Genomic DNA, 26,069 nt, shown 5'->3' with positions numbered 1-26,069 from the left:
TTTTACATAAATTACTGTTACTCCACGACACCCCAAACTGAGGGTTTATGTCCCCGAAAAACCTTGGGGTGTTTTTATGGGGTTTGGGGAGGGGGGAGAGGTTGTGTGCCTCAGTTTCCCCAACCATAGCTCAATGCAGAGGATGCTCCCAAGAACCAAGTGTGCCTTAAAACACATCCCGGCGGGGCAACACTCATTTCATCCAAACATCAGGAAAACACTGGAAAAAAAAAATCCCGTTTTAAGCTCCGTGACACCTCAAATCGATCTTTTATGTCCCTCAAAAAGCCTTGGTATCTTTCTATTGGTTTTGGGGAGGGGGTGAGGAGCTGCGTGCCTCAGTTTCCCCTCGCCAGCGAGGCGCCGGGGATGCTCCCGGTGGATGCCGCGCTGCATTGGCGGCTGTGTCGGAGGGTTCGGGGTGCGGGCACAGGGTGACAGGAGGGTGTCCCCCCGTGGGGTGGCGGTGGCTGCTGTCGCTTTAAAGGGGCAGCCGCGGCCCCAGCTGATGCGGCGGCTCCAATCAGCGGCCCCGGGGCTCTTGGCAGCCGGAGCCGCCGCCGCTCCGCATTCCTCCGGCTTCCCAAAAGGGGCGAACATGGCGATGGGCAGGATGAGGTGAAGAGGAGGAGGAGGAGGAAAAACAGAAAAATTAAATTAAGGAAAAAAAAAAAAAGAGGAAGAAGAAAGACAATATATAAAGCAGGCGGAGAGGAAAATGATGAAAAGGGAAATATAGGGGGAAAAAGAGGGACGAGGATGCAAGCAGCGCTGGCGCGGTGATTTCCTCCCCCCCCCCGCTTCTCCTCCTCCTCCAAAAGGCGAAAAAAAAGGAAAAAAAAAGCAGAAATAAGGCGGCCAAAAAAAAAAAAAAAAAAAAAGAAAAGAAAAACAGGAAAAAAAAGCCACTAAACCAGCAACCCACCCAACCCACCAATTCCTTGTTTTTTTCATGGAGAGCACAAACCCCAGGCCAGCGGAGGAGGACCGGGACTCCTCAGCGCGGAGACCTTTGCATCAAAATGGTAGAGCCTGAACCCCCCCCTTTTCCATCCGCCCCCCTTCTCCCTTTTCTCCTCGCTTTTATTTCCCCCTCTCCCTTCCCCTTCCTTCCTCCGTCGCTTCCTCGCTCTGCCGGGGCTTTGCCGACTTCCCAAAGGCCTCGAAACTTGCCCAAATCCCGGCCAGGGCGGCGGAGGTGCATGAGGGAGCGGGGGGGGGCTGCATGGGCGATGCTGCATCCAGGCCTGAGGGCACACGGGAGGGGGCCGTGGATTATTTTTTATTTTATATTTTTTGAGGGGGTTAGGGGGTATAAAAAGCACAGCCCGGCCGGGTTTGGGCCCGGTGCTGCTCTGCTGAGGGGGTTGCATGGGGGTGCCCCCTCCTGCAAGGCGAGGACGGGCTGGGTTTGGTGGAAATGGCATTAAAAACGCGGCCCCCCCACCATCACCAGCACCTTTGGGGTGCTTTAGGGGGGGATGGCGGTGCGGAAGGGCCGTGAGGAGGGGTCGGAGCCTTCTCCTGGGAGGAGCCCAGCCCGGCTCGGGGGTCCCTGGGAGGATTTGTGGGCACCCACACACTTTTGGAGCCCCCCAGGCCGGAGGATCCGCTGTGAGGGAGAGCGGGGGGGCGCAGGAGCTGCCGCTTCCTCGGCCATTCCCATTCCCCGGATGACTCCATCCTTTTGCCAATTCCTGCCCGCCTCCTTCCCCCCCCTTTTTCCACGGCTGGTTCCCGTCCTGGGCCCCCTTTTCCCGGCGGGTCTGGGGGGGTTTTGGGCGCTCCCCAACATCCCGGAGGAGCGAGGCTGCAGGGAGGGCGCAGCATCCCCCCCCCCCACCTCTGAAAAAGCGATTTTCTCTTAAAAAATAACAACAACAACAATAATAATAATAACACCAGAGCTGCTCGCCTGCAGCAGTGACCTATTTTATCGGCCGGTGGAGTTTTTTTGGAGGGGGTTTAGTTGGAGTTGCGGAGGGCAGGCCCGAGCTGGGAAAGATCCACGGGAAATGCCCCTGGGATGCGCTCCCGGTGCCTCAGAGCCTCCCCCATGCCAAAAGTGCGGGGCTGGGTTTGCCCCAGCCCTGGCTCCCTGCCCGTCCTGACGCCCCGGGAAGCGTCCGAGTGGAATTTTGGAAAGGGCAAGAAAGTGCAAGCTCGGAAAAATAAGGAAAGGATGATGGATGGGATGGTGTGGGATGGGACTCGGCACCCCAAGACCGAGGGGGTTTAATTAATGCTGGGGTTAAAGTGGTCGGGATTGGGTTTGGGTTCGCACTCGGCCTGTGAAATGAAATCCCGCTGAATCCTGCGCCTGCATCCCTTGCCAGAGGAGATGCTGAGGGCTCGGGGGACACACCGGGGTGTTTTGGGGAGCATTTCGTGCCCTGAGGTGGAGCTGGGGACACCCAGAGCCCACCCCAGTGAGGAGGACGGGGAAAAGTTGGGAATTCAACCTTCCTTCCACACCCTGCCTCGGCAAGAACCAGAGGAAGATTTGCTTTACAAAGCAAAATTCCTCCTTGGAAAGACACGAAAGGGATTTATTATTTTTTAATTTTTTTTATTATTATTATTTTTTCCCCTGGATCTGTGGTGAAATCTCTCTGGGTGCAAACATTCTGCCTCCAGCTGCAGAGTTTCCCTGAGGATGCTCAGCCCCGCTCCGGGGGCTTTTCCCGGGGTGGCCGCAGGGTCCCCTTTGCCACCTGGGCTTGGAGTGACGGCGGAGCTTTGTTCTCCCCGGGAGGAATTAACGGAGCGTTCCCTTATCGGCAGGCGAGATAAACGGCCCCGTGCTCGTGTCTCTCGGGGCTGGAGCAGAGACATTGCTACCCCCTCCACAAAAATAACCCGCTGCCGCCTTTGGAGATGGATCCTTTGCAAAAGACAGGGAGAAAAACGGGAGGTCGCTTGCCCGAGAGTCGATGAAATATCGGTGCTTTTTAAGATGCAGGTTTTTCTGCTCGTGGAAAAATAAGGAGAAAAAAAAAAAAATCAACCCAAACCTTTTGCGGATGAACTGAATGTGTCAAAACATCAGAGGGTCTTTGAAGGTTTTGGGGGAGAATTGCTGATTTTCCTGTTCTCCCTCCTGGAGGAGAAGACTGAGGGCTCTCCCACGCTGCTGCATTTGAGCCTTTATAGAGGGGACCTGGTGGTGGCCCTGACAAAGTGACTCTGCAGGAGAGGAGCAAGGGATGAAGCTTTTCATTTGCTGCCACGTTTGCTGATCCCAAAAATGTGGATATTTAGATCCTCCGTGTGGTTTGCATGCTAGAGGTCATCCTAGATGTCCCCTGACATTCCATGGGTCCCTGTAGACCTGAGGAAGTGGATGATGGTGGGCAGGATGAGCTCTGTGCCTCCTGCCCCTAATTTTCCCGTATTTGTAAGGGAAATGGGTTGTGTTTGTGGAGGGCAGGGGTGGCCCCGTTGGGTTTCCTGCATGGGGACACACCTGAGGACTTGTCCCTGTGTCCTCTGGGGCTGTTGTCCCCTCTGCAGCCAGCTCAGTGTTCACCTCTCCTGATGGTGAAAACTGGGATGCCTTTGGATATGGGGAAAGACTGGCCATGGTGGCGCAGATGTGATGGCTAGAAGACTTAATTATACCAAACTGTCTTTTTTTATTATTATTTTTATGATTACATCTTTTGCCTGGAGCCAGGGCTGCTGACACCCTGTCTGAGTTAAAGCTTTTCTCCCCAAGCTACAGGAAAAAAAGGGTGATAAAAATAAGGACAAAAATAATGCATGTTCATAAAAATGTTAAAAGTGTTGGGCAGGAAGGATCTGGTGCATCCAGATCCTTGATCTGGGCAACTGGATCTGAAGGAAGATGGCCCATGGCAGAGCAGTTGGAAGATGATCTTTAGGGTCCCATCCTGCCCCAACCATTCCATGGCTGCTTCAGAGGAGCTTGGCTGGTGCTTCCCAAAGAGCCCTGGTCAAGGCTGGGTTAGGATGGATCTGGAGGTGGGGACCATCCCTGGGCTCAGAGCCAGCGTTTGGAGAAATGCCCAGGGATGGGAAGTCCTGCCCAGCGTGCTGGGACAGGTGGAATCTTGGATCTCTGGCAAGTTTGGGTCTGGCTTAGGAAGTGCTGTGGTTTTAGGATTGCTGAGGGCTGAGTGTGGGACAAACCCTGCAGGTGTCACACCCCACCACGCTGCTGACCCACCTCGAGGGTGGCTGTCCCAGGGATGGGCACTGGATGCCAGGCAGGGGATGCTGGAAACCTCATTCAGCAGTGCTTGGGAGGAGGTTCCATCCCTCCCTCCATCCATCCATCCCTCCATCCATCCATCCATCATCCATCCATCCATCCATCCCTCATCCATCCATCCATCCATCCATCATCCATCCATCCATCATCCATCCATCCATCATCCCTCCATCCATCCATCCATCCATCCATCCATCCATCCATCCCTCCATCCATCATCCATCCATCCATCCATCCATCCATCCATCCATCATCCATCCATCCATCCATCCATCATCCATCCATCCATCCATCATCCATCATCCATCCATCCATCCATCCATCCATCCATCCATTCATCCATCCATCCATCCATCCATCCATCATCCATCCATCATCCATCCATCCATCCATCCATCCATCATCCATCCATCCATCCATCCATCCATCCATCCATCCATCCATCCATCCATCCATCATCCATCCATCCATCCATCCATCCATCCATCATCCATCCATCCATCATCCATCCATCCATCATCCATCCATCCATCCATCCATCCATCCATCCATCCATCCATCCATCCATCATCCATCCATCCATCCATCCATCATCCATCCATCCATCCATCCATCCATCCATCCATCCATCCATCCATCCATCCATCATCCATCCATCCATCCATCATCCATCCATCCATCCATCATCCATCCATCCATCCATCCATCATCCATCCATCCATCCATCCATCATCCATCCATCCATCCATCCATCCATCCATCCATCATCCATCCATCCATCCATCCATCATCCATCCATCCATCCATCATCCATCCATCCATCCCTCCATCCATCCATCCATCATCCATCCATCCATCCATCCCTCATCCATCCATCCATCCATCCATCCATCCATCCATCCATCCATCCATCCATCCATCATCCATCCATCCATCCATCATCCATCCATCCATCCATCATCCATCCATCCATCATCCATCCATCCATCCATCCATCCATCCATCATCCATCCATCCATCCATCATCCATCCATCCATCCATCCATCATCCATCCATCCATCCATCCATCCATCCATCCATCATCCATCCATCCTGCTGGGGATCCCTGGCTGCACATGGCAGGGGGTGCTGTGGGGTTATGATGCCTTTGGGCTCTGCACAGGTGACATGGTGGCTGTCCTGCTGCACCCATCCCTGCTCCTGCACCATCCCTGCTCCCAGCACTGAATTTGGGGTTCCTGTGTCCTGTGGGGGGCTCTGTCCTGTTGCATCCACGCCCTCCCTCGGTGGCAGTGGCACTGGGGACATCCCTGGGCTCTCTGGGATGATGTCCCCTCTGGAGCTGGCCCCTGGCGCAGCCTCTTGGCCGCCAGCCCAGCTGGGGAGGTCAGCCTTGGGTTTTGTCCTCATTTCCTCCCTCAGCCTTCCCTCTGCTTGTTTGTCTCGGGCAGGGGAGGGAGGGGGACGGTGGCTCTGTGTGTGTGTGTGTGCGTGTGTGCCTGTCCCCCAGGCTCATCCACCCCAGCAGTGACTCTGAGGGCAGTCCTGCATCCCACAGATGGAGGACAGGATCCCACTCCATCCCATCCCACCCCACCCCACCCCATCCCACCCCATCCCATGGATCCCATCCCGTCCCATCCCACCCCATCCCATCCCATCCCATCCCATCCCACCCCATCCCATGGATCCCATCCCATGGATCCCATCCCATGGATCCCATCCCATGGATCCCATCCCATGGATCCCACCCCATCCCATCCCATGGATCCCATGGATCCCATCCCATCCCATCCCATCCCATCCCATCCCATCCCACCCCATCCCATGGATCCCATGGATCCCATCCCATCCCATCCCACCCCATCCCATCCCATGGATCCCATCCCATCCCACCCCATCCCATGGATCCCATCCCATCCCATCCCATCCCATGCCATCCCCGTGCCAGCACAGCAGCTCAGGGACATCTCCATCTGGCTGTGCCAGGCACTGGTGGTGCCCCCCTGGCCTGGCTGTCCTGTGTGCCCTCAGAGTTTGCCAGGGCTGTGCCAGCTCTGCTGGAATCCACCAGCATCTCTTTGGGATTTAACCCCAGACATGGCTTTGCCCAGCTCTGGACTCACCTGCAGAGCTTTTGCTGGCTCTGACTGAGCCACACCAGCCCTGACCAAGGGGACAGGGACACTCAGAATGGCGTTCCCATCCCGGTTCTGGTGCCTCTGCTCTCCTGGAGGGATCGGGATTTGTCCTGGCATGAGAATAATGCAGCGTTGCTGCAGCCTGTGTGTTTTTGCAGCGGAGGCTGTGTCTGAGCAGGGCACAGTGCTCCACTTCCCACGTGTTGGGATGGGCTCCCAGGGCTTGGCACTGCCCTCACTGTCACCCTGGTGGAACAGAGGGACAGTGTCCTCGATGCCATCTCGGTGGTGGCATCCTCCAGGAGCAGCATCACCTCGCTGGGACGATTTGGGAATGGGGTGTGACAGTGGGGTTGATCCGTCCATCCTTGGAGATGTCACAGTGGCTTTGCAGCTCTGTGTGCAGAAGGAAAGGAGAAAAGCACCCAGAGCAGCTGATAGGGTTTAAAAAAAATTTAAAATATGGGGTAAAAAAAAAAGCACCAAGCCATTAACCCTCTGTGGGCTGTGCTGTTGGGAAGGCAGTGCCTGCTCCCAGTGGATGAAGCTTTTGTGTTGCTCATCCTGCTCCTCTCCCCACGCTGCTGGTGGCCATGGTGCTTCCAAAGAAACCCCAAATGAACCTTTTCCCCTTTGCAAAGGTGTTCTCTTGCTTGCAGGGAGACAGGGATGGGGGAAGGGGCTGTCCCTGTTCCGTTCCACTAGAACTGCTGGGCCTGGTGCTGCTTCTTGGGAAAAGCATCCTTGTGCCAAAGCCTGCACAGGATGAATATCATTAATAAAAGATTAGGAACAACCAAAAGGGAGTGGGAAAAAAAAAGCCTGTGAAGCATCTGACTGTCCCACAGCTGGACTGATGCTCTTCTTCACCCAGCAGAGGCTGGGAGATGTTTTTTGGGGTGCCCAACAACCCGGGATGAGCCGGGCTCGGGGAGCATCGCTGAGCCCCTTCCCCTTGCCTGCTCTCGGCTCTGCTTTGGGCACCTTTAAGCCTTTTAGACAGCACATAAATAAAAATCACCGCTCGGGACGGTGTCAGCAGCATCCCGGGAGCTCCGGAGCGGGCCGGGCACATCCCTCGGGCAGGATGCGGCGGTGGGCGCTGCTCGGGGCCGTGCCGGCCGGCGCCTCGCCAGGCGGGGCTGTGGCCGAGCTATTGTTTTCCCTTCCTGCTTGTTTTTCCGGAGAACCCTCTCGTCATTAAATAAAAACACCCGTCGGAGGAGCGAGCAGACCCCACCCCCAGCGCGGTCCCGTGCCGAGAGCACCCACGGAGAGCTCCCCGGGGAGGGAGGGGACGGCAGAGCGGCCAAGGTAGGCGGCAGGAGAGGGACAGGAGCTTTGGGATGTGGTTTATCCCTCTGCCACTGTGCTCCGGGAATGGGTGCTCGGGCAATGGGGTGTGCTCAGTCCAGGCGGCGCTGCTCGTTCTGGGCCAGTGTAGCTTAATTTCTGGAGCTGTGGGAAAACACGTATTTTTTTAAAAAGTCTTCTAAGGGCCTCAAAACTAGGGAGAAAAGGCTGAAGGTTTCATGCAAGGGTCTGGTGACAGGAGAGGGACAGGAGCTTTGAGATGTACTCGGTCCAGGCAGCGCTGCTCGTTCTGAGCTGGTGTATCCTGGTTTGGGGAGCTGTGGGAAAACACAGCTATAATAATGATTTTGAAATACAAATACATTTTGAAATACAAATAATTTTGAAAAACATCTTCTAATGGCCTCAAAACTAGGGAGAAAAGGCTGAAGGTTTCATGCAAGGGTCCGGTGACAGGAGAGGGACAGGAGCTTTGAGATGTGTGGTTTATTCTTCTGCCGCCGTGCCCCAGGAATGGGTGGTTGGGAATTGGGATGTGCACGGTCCAGGCAGAGCTGCTCGCGTTCTGGGCTGGTGTATCCTGGTTTGGGGAGCTTTGGGAAAACACATAATTTCGAAAAAAAAATCTTCTAATGGCATCAAAACTAGGGAGAGAAGGCTGAAGGTTTCATGCCAGGGTCTGGAAGGCAGAGGCCAGGTTGTAGGAGGCCAGGGATTGAAACCGAAAGCGCGAGTGTTTGGGGTTTGTAACGATGCCCCTTTGTGTCATCTGAGATTTTTACAGATTTTTAATCTGTAAAAACGGGGGGTTAATGTTATTTCTTACTTCAGCAAAAGTCAAGTTTTGACATTAAATAGTTCCAGCCCATTCTTTTGTCCTGAAGTGCAGCAATGTCCAAATTGAGAAGAGGGCATGGGGGACTTTTTTTTTTTTTTTTGAGGAGCAAGTGCTGACATTGTATTTAGCTCCTTATAAAAGCACTTTTCTTTAATGCAATTTAATACTGAAGGTCAACTATGAATGCTTTGGTGGTTGGAAATGATACAGAAAAGCAGATTGCTTTTTTTTTTATTATTTTTTTTTTTTGTACATCCTGAGGGTGAAAAATTTAAAGAAATGCCCAAATTTTGTGCTGAATGGAAAGTGGTTCACAGGCAGCTGGTCTTGTCACCACTTGAATGTGAATTTTTTGCCCTAAGACCCCTTGTCCGTGTGCTTATGTGGGAAAGAATTACTCATGGTCCTCGATGCTGTGGTGTTGAGGGCGCTAGAAATGAACAAATAATTAATTAAATAAAGAAGAGGCTGGTGAAGGTCAGAGATGATCTTCTTGGGGAACTGAGGATTTGGGTATTTAAATATATCCAGAGTGGCCCAGCCTTCTGGTGCTTTGGGGAGGTTTAGAGCTGCAGGAACATTTAGGGATCTCATTCTCAATAGCTGCTGAGAGAAAGTGCTTTTGTCATAGTGCATTGATTTAAATCCAGCAGCAAACACCTTTCAGGGCAGGTGTTGGTGGGGCTGTTTAGGCAAACTGAGGCACCTGCTGGGGTGCAGGTTGGGATTTTTGGTGGTTTGACTGGAGGGATGCTTCCCTGCCCCAGTGAACACCAGCATCTCCTTCCACCATCATTCCTCACTCATCCTTTCCTTCCATCCCCTGCCTTCGGGGCTCCACCACCCCCCATCCCTCACCCCGAGCATCCTCCCCATCCTCTGGCCGTCCTCTTGCCCCAGAGGCTGTTTTGGGACGGGACTTTGGCAGCACCACGTGAAAACTCTCTTAAAATAGAGCTGGAGGGCAGTGTCAGGGCGGGGAGGGCTGGCTGGAGGGGTGAGGGACTCACGGCCACGCTGCTTTCTAATAATTTTAAGGGGTGTTTTTCTGCACTGATGGTGCCAGAACCTTGCTTCGAGGTTGGCAGTGTGTGGTGGGGCCGGTTTGAGGGTTCACCCTGGTTTAGTGCTGTCCAGGTGTGTAGGGGATGGAGATGGGATGGGCAGAGCCAGAGGGGCAGAGTGGTGAAAAAAAGCAAAACTCGTGATTCTTTTCCTTTATTTTTTTTTTCTTTAATATGTATTTTAATATAAGAAATATTAAAAGGGCTCTATATTTCAAATATTTGCGTTTTCCCAGAGGAAGAGCCCCGGATTTAACCCTGCCATTAATCCCCATTAGCCAGGCTGCTCCGCGCCGCTGGAGCCGCAGGGGCGGCAGCTGCCGGAGGGGCATTTTGGGGCAAGCCGGGCTCTTTTTGGGGATCTCACCCCGGCAGGCGCCTCTCGTCTCGGCCGGGGCTCTGGCTGCGGGGCAAGCTCACGAAAAGCATCTGAGAGCAATAAAGAGCAAAAGGCTCCCGCTGACAAGCCCGGGCTGAAGTCACCGGCGGGACGCGGCCAAGACACGCATTGTCCTCGCCGCTGCTGGGACTGATTAGAGCCGCCTGGCAAGGAGCGCCGCTGGGTGAGGGATCAGCCCCCTCTGCCAAAAATCCTCCATCCACAGGGCAAAAAAAAGAGCAGCCTTTTGTTTTCCAGGCTGGGCAATGCCCCCCCACAAACCCATTATTCTCTATTTTGCACCCATTCCTTTGCCGCTGTACCCCAAGCTTCCGGTATCCTAAATGAGATGGATCCCCGGAGATAAAAACTGAATTTAGGTTATTTTTTTCAACCTGGCAAACAGCAAGCTGCTCTGCTGAATTCCTGCTGTCTCTTCAGTTTTTTTGATTTTTATTATATCCTTAATTATTTTCTACATGTCTTGGAGGGGGGAGGGCTGCACCATCCAAGATCTCATCAAAATGTTCTTGGCAGTCACGAGAGGCTCGGGAAATGGTGAAGGTGGATGGATGTTCCAGCTGGGATGGATTCTGTAGCAAGTACATATATAAGGAATGTTCATGTATTTATATATTTATCTATTTTTTATGTATGTAGTTTACCTATATATAAGCATGAGTGTATACAATATTGAAAATATTAAATATATATATAAGAATTATAAAAAATATACAAAAATATGTAAACACCCAACCCTTTTCCTACCTCTTTGCCCTGCTCCTGGCTGCAGAGCCAAGAATTTGGAGCAGAACTGGTTTTTCCATGTTTTCCCTGGGTGCCAGCACTTGCTGGGATTCTCCAGGGCTATCAGGACCATGCAAAACTTGAGAACCCTATTGGTTGAACAAGTTGCTTGTGGAGCAAAAATCCAATGAAAATGAAAAAATTTGGCAGAGAGGGGAAAGAATTTTTTTGCTTGTTGGGAAAACAGAGAAGAAAACACCCTTTTTTATTATTTAAACATTTTTGTCTGTGTGTCCTTTTGCCTTTGGCTCACCAGAAAAAAAAAAAAAAAAAAAAAAAAAGAAGACAAACAGAACATGTCTTGCTGGAATTTGTGTGTTGATCAAGAGCTTCCATTTGTTCCAGAAAAAATGGGAGTTGAAAATCTCTTTTTGGAGCAGGAGGTGCCGGATAAACCTGGCAGGTTGAACCCTCCCTCTCTGCCACTGTTCTGCACCATGTCCTTGGTCACATCCTACAGAGGTCAGGAAAAAGGGTGTTATGGGGTCTGGGTGTGTTCCACCTTCTTTTAATGCAGGACACTGGATTTAGGGTGTGGGATATCCCTTGGATTTGGGATGGAGCAGGCAGACTCATCCTGGGGCTCAGGTGTGACCAGGAGAGGGGATGAACCCCAGGGATGGTCTGGACCTTGTGAAATACGTGGGAGTTGGATTAAATACCCAGAAAACTCAGCCTGGGGAGGGTTGGCAGGGCAGCATTTCCCAGCCTGGGGGTGCTGCTCCCTCATTTGAATTTTTCCAGGTAGTGCCTTTCCCCAGGCAATGGAAAATGAGCATTAAGAAGTGCATAAATCATGCCAATGGATCCAGCTGTGAGTGAGCTGCTGTCGTGAGCGAGAGCATGCAGCGTAATTCAGAAATATCAGAGGATATTGGGCTTTGTGTTATTGTCTGCAGAAGCAGGGAGCTATAAAATCCTCATTTCCTTTTATTTAGGGGGTTGCATCTCAGCAGGTGCCTTAAATTGGCTTCCTGATTGGAGCAAATACCCATCTGGATCTCCATGTGGTTCAAGAGGTCAGGGCATCCCCTGTCCTGTGTGACATCTCTGAATGAGTGTGGACACCTGAGCCTGTCTTTGGATCTTCTGGGTGGCTGTGGTGCTTCCTACACACCTTGAAGGGATATCAGTGGGTGCTGGTGTGGCCCTGACCTGCCCTGTCACTGGGGCTTCTCCTCCTTGGTTGAGTCTTCTGGACTCAAGCAGGTGATGGAGCTTCTTGGTTGGTGTCTTCAAGCTGGGCCTGGTGGTGGAGTTTCTTGGTGTCCCAAAACTGGGGCTGGTAGTGAAGCATTTTGGTTGACGTGTCCAAGCTGGGGTTGGTGATGGAGTTTCTTGGCTGATAATCTCCAAACTCTGGGGTAGGTGATGGAATGTTTTGGCTGCTATCTCCAGACTGGGGTTGGTGATGGAGTTTCTTGGCTGATACCTCCAAACTGGGGTTGGTGATGCAGTTTCTTGGCTGGTATCTCCAAACTGAGGTTAGTAATTAAATGTTTTGGTTGGTATCTCCAAGCTGGGGTTGGTGATGGAGTTTCTTGGCTGATAATCTCCAAACTCTGGGGTAGGTGATGGAATTTTTTGGCTGCTATCTCCAGACTGGGGTTGGTGATGGAGTTTCTTGGCTGATATCTCCGTACTGGGGTTGGTGATGGAGTGTTTTGGTTGGTATCTCTAAACTGAGGTTAGTAATGGAATGTTTTTGTTGCTATCTCCAAACTGGGGTCGGTGATGGAGTGTTTTGGTTGGTATCTCCAAACTGGGGTCGGTGATGGAGTGTTTTGGTTGGTGATGGAGTGTTTTAGTTAATATCTTCATACTGAGGTTAGTGATGGAGTGTTTTGGTTGGTATCTCCAAACTGGGGTTGGTGATGGAGTGTTTTGGTTGGTGATGGAGTGTTTTAGTTAATATCTTCATACTGAGGTTAGTGATGGAGTGTTTTGGTTGGTATCTCCAAACTGGGGCTGGTGGTAGAACTTCATGGTTAGTATCTCCAAGCTGGGGTACGGGACAGAATGTTTTGGTTGGGACCTCCAAGCTAGGGCTGGCAGTAGAACTTCTCAGGTGACATCTCTGACTTGGGTGTGCATGGACAGGGACGGATGGCATGGCCAGAAGGGCATTTTTGGGGGTAAAAAGAGCCCTGAATGATTTTATTTCTTTCCTCCCCACAGCTGATAGTCGAAAAAACGACTGACTACCCTTCGGCTGAGTACTCCCTGGTGGAGGATGTAGCCCTCCACTTCACGTGTTTGATGGACAGACTGAACGAGCAGCGCCTCTTTCAGCCGGACCTGTGCGACGTGGACATCGTGCTGGTGCAGCACAAGAGCATCTTCCCGGCGCACAAAGGGGTCCTGGCAGCCTACAGCCAGTTCTTCCACTCCCTCTTCACCCAGAACAAGCAGCTGCAGCGCGTGGAGCTCTCTCTGGAGGCCCTCACCTCGCAGGGCCTCCAGCAGATCCTCAACTTCATCTACACCTCCAAGCTGCTCGTCAACTCCTGCAATGTGCAGGACGTGCTGAACGCGGCCGCCGTGCTGCAGATGAACAACATCGCGTCCTCCTGCCAGGACCTGCTGGACACGCGCTCGCTCAGCCTGGCCACCGACATGGCCCTGCCCGCCGAGGGCTGCGCCGGACCCCCGCCCTACTACTGCGAGATCAAGCAGGAGGTGGACGCCCCCCACCCCAAAATCTACGCCCGGGAGGGCAACGACCCCTTCTCGGTGCGGGTGGAGGACGGGACGGGCAGCGGGACGCTCCCCCCCGGCCCGGCCAAGCAGTACTACAAGGAGGAGAAGGATGGAGGTCCTGGTGCTGTCTGTAAGATGGAGGGTGAGGAGTCTGAGGAGGACCTGGACAGCCAGGGCTCCTACAACAGGGAGCAGATCATCGTGGAGGTGAACCTCAACAACCAGACACTCAATGTCTCCAAGGGCATGGAGGGGAAGGCGGCCGCCAGCGAGGCGGCCGTGATGGGACGGCCGGAAGGGGATGGGCGCGACACGGAGGAGGACGGGGAGGAGGAGAATGAGGAAGGGGAGGAGGAGGAGGAAGAGGAGGAGGATGCGGAGGTGGGGGAGGAGGAGGAGGAGGAGCGCAGCGAGGAGGAAGATCTGGAGGAGACGACGGAAGAAGAGGATGATGACGATGAAGATGCCTCAGAAATGAAAAGGGAAAAGAGCGGGCAGCCCCGCAGGGGCAGCCGGGCGTCCAAAGCCACTAAACCTGCCATGGCAACCAGGTCCCAGGAGATGGCCAAGGTGGAAGAGGAGGAGGAGGAGGAAGAAGAAGGCCAGAGGGGGAGGAAGAGAAAGAAAGAACAAGATGGCTTGGGCCAGAAGGTGAAGCTGGAGGAGAAGCAGCATTATCCGTGCAAGAAGTGTCCGCGGATCTTCAACAACCGCTGGTACCTGGAGAAGCACATGAACGTCACGCACAGCCGGATGCAGATCTGCGACAAGTGCGGGAAGCGCTTCCTGCTGGAGAGCGAGCTCCTGCTGCACCACCAGACCGACTGTGAGAAGAACATCCAGGTGAGCAGGGATCCATCCAGGGCGTGGATCCCACCAGGGTGAACGTCCCACCAAGGGGAAATGCCTTACACTAAGGTGGAGTGTCCCACTAGAGATGGATGTCCCACCAAGGAGGGAATGCTCCCACCAAAGTGGGTGGATGTGCCATCAAAGTGGGGACATCCCACCAAAGGAGGAGCACCCCACCACTGTGGGACATCCCAGTGAGGAAAGAGCATCCCAAACACCGTGGAGGTCATCCCAACCAGCTACACCATGGGATGGACTTGTGCTCAGATAATACTGGTGTTGCAGTTGGCACATGTGTGGTTTTGGTTGTTAATTTGAGATTTTGAGAATTTGAGATATGAGATTTTTCTTCTATATGCAAAACCAGCACAGCATGGCAGCTGGGAGGGAACCTTCCTTCACCCATGACTTGTATTCAGACTCAGGATATCCCACAGTGGCCTGGAATCAGAGGATTTGTGCCACAGGGCTGTGGCCTCCCCTTGACTGCCTGGGTGGAAACATGGAGTTAATTTTTAAGGAGTAATTTTTCTTTTGAGTTTATTCAGTTAATCTGGATAAAACACTGCGAGCCCTTGATGGAGACACACTCCAGCATTCCCACCCAGGCTGAACCCATTTTAGCTTCATTTGAAGATTTGCTGACAGGAGTTAAAATGGTTTTAATCTGCCTTTTGTGCTTTTTTTGTGTGCATTAGCAAATTTCTGAGTGCATTTGACATCCGTGCATGGCTCGGGCTTGGTGTGGCCTTCCCCTGTGCTAATGAGATCCTGTGTAACAAATTGACTTTTTTAAATCAGTGCAGTTTTGGGGGGATAGGGAGGCACCCAATCAGAGCAGCAAACACGTGTGTTCCTGAAGATCCCTCCAAATTCCCATCTCCTAATCCCTGATGAGCTGTTTTACAGGATGCTGCTGCTAATAATTGCAAATATTATATAGTATACAATTATTATATTAATATACAAATATTATATATTAAAATTTTTGGAGAGCTTCTCCCATCACTCTTCCCACCAATGACCAGATTTTGGATGATCTCGCAGCTCTCCTTGATGGAGGTAACACAACCCAAGTGCTGCTGGAGCCCTTCACTGATGGCATCCCAAATAAAACAGGGAATGAGGCAGATCTTGGCAAGCAGGGAACATAGAAGCAGGAACGGTCTTGGCTCATAGGTGAAGCAGTCACGGACCCTTTGGTGCATCTTCCTGACAGATTCACAGCTCTGAAGTTGCTTTTTTTGGATGCTTTTTCCCAGAATGGATGAGTGTAGCTCCAATACCTGCATGGTGGTGGCTATTTCAGGGCCTAACAAAAAAAAAGTTAAAAAGGAATTTTACCAGAATGTTTATTCAGCTTCATCTGCTTTCCAGCTGGATAACATGGGGCTGTCACCTCATTGCTTGTTTTTTGTTTTGCCCTCTCCTTTTTATTCCTTTTCTAAATGACTTTGGAATAGAATGAACCAGAACTGCCTGTGTAGTGACCTCCTTCTGCACAAAAAGGGATCATTGTCTCCCACTTAATTAAGCATTTTTAATTTTACAAATAGCCAAATCCACTCCATTTGCTCTGATAATATTTAATAACTTTATCAACATCCCATGGAATTATGTCTGGGTGGAAAAGGAATTTTTTCAGCACTCTGCCTATAATAGTTTTTATTTCTTGTGTTTTAATCAGATCTATGGAGGGACTGTCTACCTTTTCTCAATTTGATCTGCTGCTTTTCTTCCCTGTTTTGTCCCCAAATTTCATCCATACAGCTTTAGGATTTAAGAACCATCCTGCTCCTTGTGTTCATGCCCCATCTCCATAATGTGCATCCTACCTCCACCACCTGAAAAGTGATTCATCCTTTGCTTTATTGAGTTGTCCCTCAAACTCTTTTTATTGCCAGCTTCAGTATGGTTTTCCTTTTAACCTGCAAGAATTTATATCCTCATTTTTTCCCCTCATTTGGACATTACTTCCATATTTTTTGAGTGATGATTTTCAGCAGTAAGTGAGGACACAGAGCTCAGAGCTCCAGAGTGTTTGGTCCCAGCCCTGGGGGTTTTTCTACCTCTGCTGCTTTTCCTGTGCCTTTCATTTTGAAATTCCCCTGCCTCTTTCATTTTAAGTGGAGAAAATGGATATTGATGTGTCTTTGATATCAGGCTCTAGTCCTGAATTTGCCCTGAAATATCCCTTAAGATAGAGATAAAGCTGTTCTGATCCATGGAAATACATACTTGGGAACAGTAGGACTTGGAGGACTGCTCATGTTGACATTTGAGCGTGGCAAGATGAAGATGAGGAGGCTTGGGAATGGCTCTGTGACCCAAATTTTCCTTTTGGGGCACCTAAATATAAATATATATGGAAAAATACAGCGACTTCACAGCATAATGGTGTGTTTTCAATGGTATCACTACAAAATTTGTTTGAAGCCCATCAAGGAGCCTCTGTTCCTCTGGGAAGGAGGAGAAGTGGAGGAATCCTTCCCCAGGTTTACTGGTACAATTCAGCCACGTTATTGCAAGATGCCTTCAAGGCAGGAATTATTTTCTCAACAAATCTGTTCAAGGCATGAATTATTTTCTCAACAAATCTGCAAGGCGAGAAGGGATGGTTTTATCCCTGTTGACCAAGAGGAATGTGAGCCATGGAGAGGTGAAGGCGAAGGAGCTGATCCTTGGCTCCTGGCGTGGTTTCCTTGGTGAATATCTCGCTCCTGTATTTTCCTGAGCACTGAACTGGTCTCACAGGCCTCCAAGAGGTTTCACACAGAAGCTGGAGCTTTTCCTGGGAATTTCCAGAGGAATATTGAACTTGTTGGAGCTGAAGTGATTCTCTACCTTAACTTTTTGGGGAAGACTTTGCATGTCACATCGTTCTCCTTGTGCTGATGGACTGGTGGTTTGGGTCCAGTTTGGTCCTTTTGGATATCATGGAGTCACAGATCTGCTTTGAAAACTAATTTGGTGGTGAAGTGTCCATTATATCTGCTGAAGACTGAAGTTGTACTGCCCTGGATAGGGATTCTCCTTCTTTTCATATTTTTTGCAAATTTCCAATGCACAGAGGGTTGGGATTATCTTATGTAATATCTTCATTTAGGAATAAAATTCCCAGCTGGGAATAGGGCATGAGCTGTTGTTTATCCAAATCCTGATGCAGCCATTGATGAAGATTCCACATCCTACCCTGGAAGGTCATTGCCCCTTGCTCATTTTCATAGAAATATGAAATTTGGAGGTTTTGAAGTGACAAGGTCAACATCAGACTTGCTGTTAGTTGTGATTTTTTATATCAGCTGTAGCTTTCACTGTGATGTTCCCTTTCCATGGACGAAGCTGCTTCCCTGACTGTCTCCTGTGTTCTTGCAGTGTGTGACGTGTGGGAAGGGGTTCAAGAAGCTCTGGTCTCTCCATGAGCACAACAAGATTGTCCATGGCTATGCAGAGAAGAAATTCTCCTGCGAGATCTGCGAGAAGAAGTTCTACACCATGGCCCACGTGCGCAAACACATGGTTGGTGAGTGTGGGAGGCACCACGGGGAGATCTTGCTGGGGGTGTTGGCCCATCAATTTGGCAATGAAAGGTGTTTTCTGTTGCTGTCATGTGTGTTTACTCTTGGGTGAGCTTTCTCACATCCTCATCTTCAAATTTGGTGTGATACTCAATGCTGAATCAATGTCTGCTCAATGCTGAACCAATGTCTGCTCAGTGCTGGGTTTGGACGTCGTGCTGGGGAATCCCATTTATTTTATTGATCAGAAGGGATCAGAGGAAGGTTTGAAGTGTAAAAGGATCAGACCACATCAGTGCTGGGCTTTGAAAAGCAAATTGCATGTGACAACAGTGGTTGGCTCCCTAGGCCTTGGAGCCACCAAAGACATCCAAAAGAACGGGGGTTTGGAAGGGAAATGCTTGAAACGTCGCTGCCATATATCTTCCAGAGGTGCTTTGGGTTTGCTGGGGTTGGGTCCTGGGAGCCAGAGCTGGGGTGTGGGGAGGTGGATGGTGGAGGTGTGTGGAGGCTGCTGACCCGCCCCTGTCCCCACCAGCACACACCAAGGACATGCCCTTCACCTGTGAGACCTGCGGGAAGTCCTTCAAGCGCAGCATGTCCCTCAAGGTCCACTCGCTCCAGCACTCCGGGGAAAAGCCTTTCAAATGTGAGGTAAGGCAGAAACACTGATCTGAGGAGAGACCTTCCACTGTGCTGTGTGACAGTGCAGCTGTAGGGCTGATCCCACGCTTTTCCAAACTTTGCATCACCTCCTGGTTTGAGAGTCCACCCACTTTATGATGAAACTTGCCCAATGCCAGGATCTATCCCCAATAGATTGCCTGGACTTTGCACCCACCCAGCCTGCAAACCTGGCTGGGTATGTCCCAAAAAACCTGTTTGGGGGGGAAAAAACAAGATTTCCTTGCTGCTGGTGATTTGAGGGGAATGTGGGGATACTTTGGATGCTCATCAAGAACTCCTCACCCTGCAGAACTGCAACGAGCGCTTCCAGTACAAGTACCAGCTGCGCTCCCACATGAGCATCCACATCGGCCACAAGCAGTTCATGTGCCAGTGGTGTGGCAAGGACTTCAACATGAAGCAGTACTTTGATGAGCACATGAAGACGCACACGGGTGAGACCCGCCCCTTGCCTGGTCCCAGATCCCTGCAGGCAGGCTCTCCCTGGAAGGAGTGATGGGATGGGGGTGACATCTTAGGGTGGGTGGCAGGATGGGGTTTTGGGAAGGTCAGCTCGTTCAACAAGACTTTTGGAAGGGCTTACAATGGTTCATGATCTCTGAGCTGGACACACAGGAGAAATACCAACAAGGTCTACTCAAGAAGTCAGAACAGCTCAAAGCTTTGCTGGCAAACTTGAGAAAAGCCAGGGAGCTTTGGCAAAAGATTTAGTACAGCATTCAGCCAACATAAAACACGTCTCACTAAACTTATAATTTCAGCATTAAACTTGGCCCATTCAACTTAGCAAACCTTAAACATGTTCAATGTTGAGGTACTCAAAATATTTCCAGGAGAGGGAATTGGAAGAAAGAGAGAAAGACAGAAAAGATATAGAAAAGCACATATGGGTAGCACAGGCTACCAACTCCTGGGTTCAGACAGAACTTCCAAGAAAAAGGTAGGGTCTAGATGAATGTGATGGCTGGTGTTTGGCTTTAAATACCCCTTGGTCCTCAAGGGGTATTTGGTCCTCCCCTTTCTCCCACATGGGACTTTGGGTCATTTGGCCCTCAGGAGGTGGATTAGGGGAGAATGGAGCATTGCCTCCCTGTGTGCCGTGACTGACAGACACTGCCAGGCTGGGATACAGCTCCTAGGGCTGGGATGTGGGGCCGTTCACTGCCTCACCAGGGCAAGGCCACATGCATGCACCCCAAAATACCTCGAGACATCAAATCTCCCCAGTCTCTGACACCCAAGCTAACCAGCAGCTCCTGTCCCTCTGCTCCCACCCTCAGGGGAGAAGCCCTACATCTGTGAGATCTGTGGGAAGAGCTTCACCAGCCGCCCCAACATGAAGCGGCACCGCCGGACCCACACCGGGGAGAAGCCGTACCCGTGCGACGTCTGCGGCCAGCGCTTCCGCTTCTCCAACATGCTCAAGGCCCACAAGGAGAAATGTTTCCGCGTCACCAACCCCCTGGCTTCGGACACGGCCGTCCCCCAGCCCGCCACCAGCCCGGCTCCGCTGCCCCCCGGCCCTGGCGTCTCCCCGCTGCCCCTGCCGCTGCTCCATCCTCTGCCACAGACCCTCCCTCCTCCTCCTCACCTACCGCCACCCCCTCCCCTGTTTCCCGCGGGGAGGATAAATTCCAACAACAATTAGGTGCCCTCCCCTCACCCCCCCGGCCATGCGCCTGCACGGACTGCTCTGCCCTTCGGGAACGCCTTTCCCCCGGGGAGCCGAGGCTTTGCTTGCTCTCTACCCCCCCTTCCTCCTCGTTTTGGGGTTGTTTTGGGTTTTTATTCCTTTTTCTCACCCGTCATTCTCTGCAGAGAGGGGGAGCACGAGGAAGCATCTCCCTGAGGAACGTGGGTGTTGGGGGGATCCGCCGTCCGTCTGTAAGGGTGTAGGTAAAAGGTGTCACTCTCAGTTTCATCTTCCCACACGCTGGCATCACCTTCCTGCTGGGATGCTGGTGAGGCTGGGAGGAGCAGGATATCCGGGCTTGAGCTTGCTGGCCGGTGCATCAATATTTCAAAGCTGAATTCTAGTTAGTGGTGCTTGAATCCCTGTACTGTAAAGCTGGTCTTTCAAGTCAGGCTCTTCACCCATGGGGTTGGAAGGTGGGCACCCCAGGGGAGCCCCCCACTGCCAGCCCCAGTGGCCTGTGGCGAGTGAGCAGGTGTCCCCATTGGAAAGCCATGAGCATGCCCTTGTTAGCAGCCCACAACACGTCTTCCTTCCCTACAGCAGGTTTTCCTCCTCCACAGGCAAAAGCACAAACACCCACCTTGCATCTCGGGGCATCTGCAACTCACTGTCGGTTCAGTTCCGGGGTGCCCTAAGGGAGCTGGGTTCTGGTGTGCCCTTCCTGCTAATCCCAGCAGGAGCTGGGCTCCTGGGGATGCTCTGGAGCTGGGGAGCTGTTCCTGGGAGAGCTCAGGTACCTTTGGGACCGGCAGGAGGGGAGCCTGGGACAGAGGAGCAGGGCGCTTCTGTTTCTCGGCAGAATCGGCCCAGAATAGTGCCTTAACAATCTGAACAAACCCCTGAGGGATGGGTGAGCTCCAGGTTGGTCCCCCTGCAAGGTTCAGAGCTGAAGCAGGACCATGTTCAGCCTGGGGATGATGATGTCCCAGTCTCCAGTTTGTTGCCTGCTTTGCTCTCCCAAGCTTCACTTCTCCTTGTGGTGCTGGCATCCATTGCCCTGTCCTGGTTTGGGGGGACCAGAGGGGACCAGTGAGGGTTGTGCTTGTTTTTGGTGATGCCCTGTGGTGTTGCTTAGTGCTTATTGAAGATGTTGAAGTCAAGCTGGTCTTTGGTTTCACTTACAAATAATATGGCTGGCTTCGTGCTGAGGAGGAGGAGAAGAGGAAGGCTTTGCTGTCACCTTTTTGTTGGGCATTGAGGTCCCAGCAGGGTCTCTCACTGCTGTGCTCTGCCCCAGGGTGCCATGCATTGTCCTGACCATGGCTGTGCAGTCCCTGCTGGGGGAAGTGAGCACCCAGCATGGGCAGAGAAAGGCTGGGAAGAGGTGGGGGCTGTTCCAGCTGATCCTGTGCTTCTAAAGCTGGTGTGGGGCAGGTCATGGAGGAGGTGGTGGAAGCGCTGTTGGTAAGTAAGAAGGAAAGAGGTCACTGAGTGGGCTGCAGGAGCCTTTTCTCATATGCAGCTTGTGCTGGGTGACAGCAGAGTGCTGGGGACAGGGAGCCACACCTGGCTCTGTGAAAAGCCTTGGTGCTTTGTGTCCTGGACCAAATCAGCAAAGCACTTGGGTGGCATTGGGACTGTATCTGCAGAGATGGGAGGATCCAGACCCATGCTCAGGGGCTTTGCTGACTGGGGACATGCAGGAGCCTGATGGGGACAGGACCAGGGAGCATCTGCTGTTGTCCTGAGTGCTCTTTGAGGTGTCTGGTGTCACCTCCTGCTGAGTGCTGCTCCAGTGGTGTCCAGCAGCTTGGGAAAGCTGACTGATGTTAGCATTTTGGAGCCACAAAGTCCTTTTCTTCTTTGTGTTGGTTGGGATCCTGTGGATCCCCAGCATGGCTCTCAGTACCAGTGAGCAAGCCCCCATCTCCGTCTGCTCTGAGCACGAGGAGGTGGCTATGGCAGAGCTGCCTCACCTCACTGACCTCAGGTGGGTTCCAAAGGCTTCTCTGCTGCCTCCCTCCATGACCCTGGGGCTCGTTGGGATTGTGCAAAGCCTCAAACACACCTGAGGGATGAGGGCTCTTGGGGCCATTGGCTGTAGGAAGGGCCCATGACCCATACTGGAAGATGTTTGCTTTAGAGAAGCATTCAGTGAAACCCATGGAGGTGCTGGAGTGGTCAATGCTGTCGCCTCCTCTGCTGCCTCCCAGATCCCATCCCCTTGGGCTTCCTTTTGCTTCTTTCCCCTCATGTTCAGCCTTGAGACAGGATGGGAGCGCTGTGCCCTGAGAAGGGCTCATTTTATGATCTTTTGTGATGGAGCCCATCAGCTGATAGGCTTCCCCCCACGTAAACACCCATGCCAACATTGTGCTCCCTTATTCCACTCACCTGGAGGTGGCTTTCCCTGTTCCTGTCCCAGTTCATCCTCTCCCAGTGAGGACCTGCCCCCTTGGACATCTCTGTGAGATGAGAGCCCTTCCTTGAGGCTGGAAGCCCAGCAGAAAGCCCAGTGACTGATCCCAGCCACGTCCGATCCCCTTCGAGAGCCTGCTCCTAGAGCCACTTGGAGACGTCGAGATGTGACCATGCACACAGCACTTTGGAGAACCAGATCCCTGCTGCTCCCTCCCTTCTCCAAGGCCTGGGTAGTTCCCAGGAGTCCCACAAGGCCTCCAAGCCCTTTTGTCTACACCCTGACTCAGCCCCAGTGTGTCTCCATGTCTGGTTTTCATTTGTGTACTAAGAGCTCAGACGAGTCGCTCCCGCAGTGCCTCGTCCATCCCGGACCCATCCCGGCCCGCGCTGTTGTACCCTTGGGGTTAGACAGTGCAGCAGGCAGGAGAGTTGGGTCCGTTGTTTTCAAGCTTTTTATGTTTTACTTTAATTTTTTTTTTTAATTCTTTTTTTTTTTTAACTCTTGCACCTTAATCTCTCACATCCCTTCTTTGACAGACCGCGAGGGTGGAGAGGGGCTCGATTTCCATTACGCGGTTCCTGAATTCGCAACGTTCAGCTGACAGCTCTTCCCACACACTCAAACCCCAGACCCGCCTGGGTCGGAATCTTTTTTTTTCCACCCTTCATTTGAACTTTGGGGAGGGAGGGAATCATGTTGGGGAGGGTCACTTTTGGTTTATATATCCCAGGAGCCTGGTAGCACAGACCAGTTCGCCTCACGTATCCATGAGGCACGGCTGGCCCTTCGGACCACAGCCATAACCCTGGCGCAGTGGGAAGGCGATGGACGGATGGACAGATGGGTGGGAATGGCTGTGACAGTGCAATAGAGACGAGCATCCGCTGCTAGACAACTCCTCTGAGGTGACTCTTGGTTTGCCTGAAGTCAGGAGGGAAGGACAGACGGACAGACGCCCTTTGTTCACACGGACGGCCAGAGCTTCCCCACGCGCAGCCCTGCCTAGAGACACGGAACCATGACGGGAGTTGGGTTGGACTTACAAAGGAAGAAAATAATAAATTTTAAAAAAAGGATAAAAAAAATAGGAATAAGAACAACCTCTGTAGCATGGAACTTGAAGGAAATGAATGAAACCCCCAAGCACTTGCCTCAAAACTAGTTTCTCATGCCTGGTGTTTGGCTCTGAATTATTTTACGGCATTCAGTATCAGTTGCCCAAACATGCCAAGTTAAGAGTGTATTGGTGGCTCTACAAGTGTGAACAAACTAAACGAAGCACTTTATTCTGTATAGATTAAGGGAAGGCGGGGAGGGAAGGGGAAGCTTGGATGCTTTTCGGAAGCGTCTTAAGTAATGTTCTAGGAAATGTATTATTATTATTATTACCTTTTTTTTTTTTATGACCATGTGTAATCAATATATGTTTATCTTTAACTCCAAGTACAGCAGTTACTCTCTTTGGGATGGTGTGAGGAGGGGGAGGCTGAGATGGTTGGATCCATCCCCGTGGGGCCAACTGAGGCAAGTCAATGTCTACCGCAGGAACGGGCGAGTCTTGCTTCGATGGTCCCAATGTCCAGGAGGTCCCAAGAGGTTCATCAAAGCCACCTCCCAGGGCACAGCTCCCAGTCAGAGATCCCCATCCCGAGCCGTCTTCTGCCTGGGGGTGCTGGGGCTGCTCCCTGTGCTGCCCACGAGTGCAACAAGTCACGGTAGGGAGGCTGGCTGGAGTTGTCCCTCGGGGCCAGGTCCTTGGCCATGCTTTGAAATCTGCTTTTGGCCTCTCACCAAGGCACGCTGGGGCTCACTGAGCTCTGAAGTTGGTGAGAGGTCAGAACTGGGCCTTTCCACTGCGTTCTCCCAGTCTGGAAGTGTTACGACTGTTACCAAAGAGGTTGCAAGTGGAAGGACTGAATCAATAAACGATTTGTCTTTTATAAAAGAAAACCGAAAGCTCCACCACTTTCTTTTGTTACCTTAATTTTGCTTCATCTTTTTCTTCCACTCTCCTGGTTTTTTTTCTTTTCATTTAAAAGGGTTTTTTTTAAGGCAACTGTGTGAGCAGTCAGAGATGGGGAGGATGAGGAATCCTGTGGAATGTTGATTGCTGCCACTGCTTCACATGCACAGGCTCTGTGTTGGGTTTGGTGGGAGATGTGTGAATGTGTGTGAGACTGTTGTGGGGCCAACAAAAAAAGAGCTTTTCAGGGAAGGGTGATGAGTGGATAGAAGAAGGAATTCAGTGCTTACAGCCCCAGGGTAAGGACTGAGCACCTAATCCTACTGGCTCCATCAGGTTGGTGTGAACTCTTAGGCAGGGGCTCTCTGATCTCTGTTGGCAGAGGAGAAACCAAGGAGCTCATCCAAAAGCACCCAATGCCTTTATTAATTTAAAATGGAGCAGAAGGAGCCTCACCCACAATATCAGCGTGGATATTTGGGATATATTGGGAAGATAATGGGAGAAGAGATGGTTTTCCCTCACCCTTTGGATGCAGTCTTTGCCACTGTCATTGTCTGTAGGGGGACCTGTGCCACTGAAGCTGTTGCATCTGAGCCAGGACAACACCAGGCAGCAGGGAAGAGTGATGTCTCTCTGGTGGCATTTCTTATCTGTCATGGCCTTTAAGCTGACACAGCCTCTTGGAGATGTGGAGGAACATCCCCAGGCCACACCTTCACTTGGTGATGTCCAGCTTTGCCTCCTTCCTCGGACCAGCATGTGCTGAGATTTGCTTCTTGTTGTTCAAGCAGTGGGATATTTCAAGTTCTTCTGGATATTTTTATACAACAACCATTTTTCCTTTTATAGTTTCCTGCCCTGTGCCAGTGGTAACTTCTCCACAGCTTTGTAATGGATGTGAACCACACATGAACACTCAACTCCAGTTTATCTGAAACATCTTGAACCTTTATCAGTGACCACATCACAACAACTGGTGGAAAATCAGCAACATTCTCCTGCTGGCTTCACAAAACCCAGAATTCCTCCAGGAGAGCCATAAGTGTGGCAGGAGGTGAGTGGGGATTCAATCTTTATCAGGATCATCAGCAACTTCCCAGCCTGCATTCAGCAAGAAGAGCTGAAGCAAAGGTCGCAGAATCACAGAATCATTAAGGTATTTTCCAAATACCTTCAAGATCACTGAGTCAACCTTTCACCAGTCACCACCTTGCCAGCCAGACCAGAGCACTGACTGCAACTTCCACTCATTCCTTGAACAATTCCAGGGTTGGTGTTGCTGCAGGCAGGAGGTGAGACCCTGACACTGCAATAAATGACTTTTTAAAATAGTTACTCTATGCAGGGATTTTTTTTTTAATCTTTTTTTCTGAATTTTTCTCTTTTTTTCTGCCAGAAGCTATTTGGAAGAGTCATCTTTAATTAGCTTGGGAATTGTCTATATGGATTTCTGCAGAACTAGGCAGAAGGTGTTTATTTCTTTTCCGTGCCTTTTTCACACATTTGATTG

General features: G+C 51.4%; 1 protein-coding gene across 1 annotated transcript; it reads left to right on the top strand.

Moving 5' to 3' along the window:
- Positions 1–875: 875 nt before the first annotated feature.
- On the top strand, positions 876–24,543 carry ZBTB47 (zinc finger and BTB domain containing 47). Its single transcript, XM_058030159.1, has 6 exons — positions 876–1,025; positions 12,957–14,321; positions 17,706–17,853; positions 18,387–18,502; positions 18,825–18,969; positions 19,816–24,543. Exons 1-6 carry the CDS (start codon positions 1,023–1,025, stop codon positions 20,181–20,183), a joined length of 2,145 nt encoding a protein of 714 aa, XP_057886142.1. The 5' UTR covers positions 876–1,022; the 3' UTR covers positions 20,184–24,543.
- Positions 24,544–26,069: the final 1,526 nt, after the last annotated feature.

The sequence above is a fragment of the Melospiza georgiana genome, chromosome 1 (assembly GCF_028018845.1).
Source record: "Melospiza georgiana isolate bMelGeo1 chromosome 1, bMelGeo1.pri, whole genome shotgun sequence".
Lineage (NCBI taxonomy): Eukaryota > Metazoa > Chordata > Aves > Passeriformes > Passerellidae > Melospiza > Melospiza georgiana.
Note: the sequence above shows the minus strand (reverse complement) of the source record. Positions and strands in the feature narration are given on the sequence as shown.

Excerpts from the sequence above, each read along its gene's own strand:
- ZBTB47 (XM_058030159.1), top strand. Across the intron at positions 17,854-18,386 it reads CGTGCGCAAACACATGGTTG|CACACACCAAGGACATGCCC; the intron begins GTGAGTGTGGGA and ends TGTCCCCACCAG. Across the intron at positions 18,503-18,824 it reads AAAAGCCTTTCAAATGTGAG|AACTGCAACGAGCGCTTCCA; the intron begins GTAAGGCAGAAA and ends CTCACCCTGCAG.